At 43.1% G+C, this 4576-nt stretch overlaps 1 protein-coding gene across 1 annotated transcript; it reads left to right on the forward strand.

Annotated features, from left to right (window-relative positions):
- The first annotated feature begins 1142 nt into the window (after window positions 1-1142).
- OR1N2 (olfactory receptor family 1 subfamily N member 2) lies at window positions 1143-2888 on the forward strand. The gene is given in 2 exon segments (XM_040481182.1): window positions 1143-2778; window positions 2780-2888. Coding segments are annotated over 2 exon segments (966 nt in total). The 5' UTR covers window positions 1143-1921.
- The last annotated feature ends 1688 nt before the right edge of the window (window positions 2889-4576 follow it).

Raw genomic sequence — 4576 nt, forward strand, 5'->3', positions numbered from 1 at the left:
TCAGACATTATGGTTGGTGTGCTCTATATAGGCTGCCTCATTTAGTTGAGAGTTTAGGACTTGAGGAGGTTGCTCTACATTAGGATTACTTTGTTTAGGAAAATCACCAACAGAAATCATTATAATTTATATATCTGACACTTTCCTCGATGCAATTTTGCTTAGAGTATGGGACAGAAATTCAACTGTCCAGTGCATACGTACAATTTCCTAGGGACCTGCTGGTCAGGCTGAAGTGCACTGTATCCCAGCAAGAGGCCTCAGAATCACACTCCTGAGACCGACATCTGAGCTTAACTCTGGGAAATATTTGCCCTCAGTTCTCCCAGCATCCAGCCAGGGTTGGCTGCAGGAAAGGCTGCACAATGACACTGAGGTTGGCTCTAATGAGCACTTTGGGAGATGTTTTCAAGAAGCCTTTAAAACCCTAAGAAAGTCTCTTGTCTTCTCAGGCTTAGGGAAACTGCAAAGGAATCATACACTCCATGTTCCTAATGAACTCTGGACTCAATAGACACAAACTCTGCTGACTGAGTCTTAAAAATCCCAGAAACTTCCTCATTGTGAATTATCCATCCAGGAGAAAGAAATGGAAAATCTGAAGATGCCGGACACTGATCCATGCTCTCACAGGTGAGAATCTACAAGGGGCAGGACACACACACACACACACACAACTTCCCAACACAACAACTAGGCAGAAGTTTCCTGGGTAGATGAGCTGACTCTCCACCTAAGATCAGAAGTCACTCTACGAACCAAAGAACAAATAGAGGATTAACTATTCACAGAAACATCTAAGGCCGTAGTTTTTACAAGGCCAATATGGAATGAGCTCTCACACCAGCTCTCTCTAAATCCCAGGGGAGCAGAACAGAGTGGCTACTTTCAAGCCCAGAGAACCAGAGCCTGATTCCTTCCATCTTCCTTCCTCTGATGAAAAGTAAATATTGGAGAAATATGGTACAATTGTAGGGGTAAAGGCACAGGCTCTGGAGTCAGGCACACCTGCATTTGAATGTCATTTACTAGCTATCTGATCTTGAATACATCAAATATCTCTGAAGCTCAGTGTCATCATTTACAAGGATAGTAGCACCTATGTCATGGCCTTATGAAGAATAAAAGAATGCCATGAAGATGTCTGGTATTTAACCAGTCTCTACAAATAGGAGCTGATCATTATGAGAGGCCAGGAGAACTGAAATATCAGTTCCTAGAGTGAATACAGGTACAAAGAAGCAGAAGAGGAAGAGGACAGTGACAAAGAAGAGACAGTGATCATGGGGTGGGTGTGGCCCCCTTCCTGTTTGTGGAGAGGAGGAGATGCGGTAGATGGGACATCACAGATACTCACTGCCCTTAGCCCACATACCCTGTGGCCCCAGTTAGGGAAGGGCATAGGGAGGGGAGCTAAATGGTGCGGTCAAGTTCTAGGGATTGGGGAGGCTAGTAGAGAGGAGGCTATTTTGTCTAATTGGTGAGTGAGTGTGTGTGTGTGTGTGTGTGTGTGTGTGTGTGTGTGTGTGGTGTGTGTGTGTGTGTTTTGGGGGAGAGGCATCAAAGGAAATTATCAATCACTAAACATTAATGACTTTTCCAATCATGCCTTCAAGGATATGCTCAATTCTTAGCTCCTCCAATAGCTTACACTGACTTCTCTAGTCAAACTGATATCTTCCCTGGACCCCATTTAAACCAAAAGCACAATCTGCATTTGTATGGATATTATCTTGCCTGTTTCTATGTCCTGTGGGTATTTTCTTACATGTCCAATGAGATCCAAGATTCTCATTGTCAAGGTCCATTTATTCTCCTTTTTTCCCCAATATAATTCTGGCTACACAGATACATCTGTGGTTGATCTAATAATTAAATACTAACAGAGGGAATATCTGAACAGATAACAAGAACTACAGGGATGGGAAAACCAAGCAGAGTGAACCAAACTGCTATTTCAGACTTCTTCCTTCTAGGACTCTCTGAGCAGCCAGGGGAGCAACCTCTCCTATTTGGCGTTTTTCTGGGCGTGTACCTGTTCACCATGACAGGGAACCTGCTCATCATCCTGGTCATCAGCTCTGACCCACACCTTCATACTCCCATTTACTTCTTCCTGGCAAACTTATCATTAACTGATGTCTGTTTCACCTCTGCTTCAATACCCAAAATGCTGGCCAACATTCATACCCAGAGTTGGACCATCTCCCATTCTGGTTGCCTTGCACAGCTGTATCTCCTCCTTGTGTTTGGTGGCCTTGACAACTGCCTTCTGGCTGTGATGGCATATGACCACTATGTGGTCTACTGTCAGCTACTCCATTACAGCACAGCTATGAGTCCCCAACTTTGTGCACTAATGCTGGGTGCTAACCAACTGCCCATGTGCTGGGTGCTAACCAACTGCCCTGCCCTGGTGAACAGACTGCCTCTGACCCGTGTGGCCTTCTGTGCCCACAAAGCCATCCCTCACTTCTACTGTGATCCTAGTGCTCTACTGAAGCTTGCCTGCTCAGATACCCGCATTAATGAGCTGATGATCATCACCATGGGCCTGATGTTCCTCACGGTTCCCCTCATGCTGATTGTCCTCTCCTATGTCCACATTTCCTGGGCTATGTTTGGCATCTCATCTCCTGGAGGGTGCTAGAAAGCCTTCTCTACCTGTGGTTCTCACCTCACAGTGGTTCTGCTGTTCTATGGATCTCTTATGGGTGTTTATTTATTTCCTCCATCAACTCATTCTGCAGAAAGTCAAAGCAGGGATGCCATTCTCTATGGTGATTATCCCCATGCTAAATCCATTCATCTATAGCTTGAGGAACAGAGATATGAAGGAGGCCTTGTGTAAACTATTTGGCAATTGAAAAACATTCCTCTCACCATGACGGTGATGCCTGGTCCTGGTATCCTGAGCAACCCTGCCCTCCATCATTTTGGTAATTTCACCACTCTCAGACTGATTTTTAAGGGAAGGTTATCAGGTAACTCCGGGTTAGGGGCACAACAAAAAGGAGATTCTCACTCATTTATTTGGCTTTAGAATTAGATGTTCTGTCTCAGGCTCTCTCTGGATCTCAGTGCTAAGGGAAGGCAAGACACCATTCTCCCTTCTCATCTCGAAAACCAGAGTATTAGCCAGAGTGAACTAAAGTATATGACATACGCTCTGGATTCAAGTACCCCTACTCTTGGGTACTATGGCACAGGGTGAAGGTATGAGAATACAAACATGTATTGAGTATTTACAAGGTTCCTCATTGTTCTTCACATCAGTTCTTTGAGGCAGGGTTGTGAAAAGTATGACTCAGAATGTGAATAACTTCCCCAAACCAGGTAAGTTTGATTCTAATACTCATCCTCTTTCTACTATACCACATTGTGGACATCATGATAAATATTGAAGGACTGTCATAGGAGATGAAGAATTAAATTAATATATATTTTATGGTATTTCCTTAATATTTCATTTCTTTAACTCAAGAACACTCCTTTCTGTTATTGTAATGGCTGGTGAAACAGAGTCAATATTTATGTATTCCTACTGTGTGCCAACTTTGTACTAAAGTATCCAGTTTATTTTCTGGGTTCTTTAATAAAATATCCAAAATGCAAACACAAAACTATAAATCACGTGTGCTGGAAATTTTAGAGCAATAATTTGAGGAAAGGTAGTCTGGTGGAAATGGGTGTTCTGAGAAGTCACAAGCTTAACAGAGGTTATATTTTTGCAGTGGGGTTACAGGTTACTAGTTTTTTTTATATCCACGTTTCAAATGAGGGTATTTTTAGAACTAGGAATGAAATTTGAGAGTTGGCAAAAAAAAATATTACAATGATTAGAAAGTCACCCCAGAGAGATAAAGAAGCACCTAAAAACAGGGCTCTCCAAAGACTCAAAGTCCAGTTCATCCTTGATCAAGTTTTTTAAAAAGGAGGGTGTGACTTTTTGATGTCTTCTACAACAGATCTTGCTTTGAAAGGAAGACAATTATACAAGAAGAAGATTGCACCTGTGTGCATTTCCCTTTGACCATCCTCCCTTCTCTCCATCCCTTTTTCTTAGATAGAAGAGGTGGAAATAACATGACAACCAGGGAAACCAGACCAGACCATCCTGGCCTTGAAGTAGGTTATGTGCCCTGACCACAGCAATCTACTACTGCAATTTCTAGTAGGAAAGCAGAGGTTTAAAAAATCAACCTTTGGGGCACCTGGGTGGCTCAGTCGGTTGAGTGTCCAACTTCGGCTCAGGTCATGATCTCACAGCTGGTGAGTTCCAGCCCCGCGTCAGGCTCTGTGCTGACAGCTTGGAGCCTGGGGCCTGCTTCTGATTCTGTGTCTCCCTCTCTCTCTCTGCCCCTGACACACTCACATTCTGTCTCTGTCTCTCTCAAGAGTGAATAAACATTAAAAAAAAATTTTTTTAATCAACCTTTGTGTTTGTTGGTAATACCCTTTTTTTCTGAGCCAATTTCTTACCTGTAATATCACCACCTCTGCCCTCCAGGCACCCAAATACACCATACTGTTTACTATCTATTCAGTCTGTTCTCTGCCCTGTATTAATAGGCTA

This window comes from Herpailurus yagouaroundi, unplaced genomic scaffold, assembly GCF_014898765.1.
Source record: "Herpailurus yagouaroundi ecotype Mexico unplaced genomic scaffold, PumYag 160, whole genome shotgun sequence".
Lineage (NCBI taxonomy): Eukaryota > Metazoa > Chordata > Mammalia > Carnivora > Felidae > Herpailurus > Herpailurus yagouaroundi.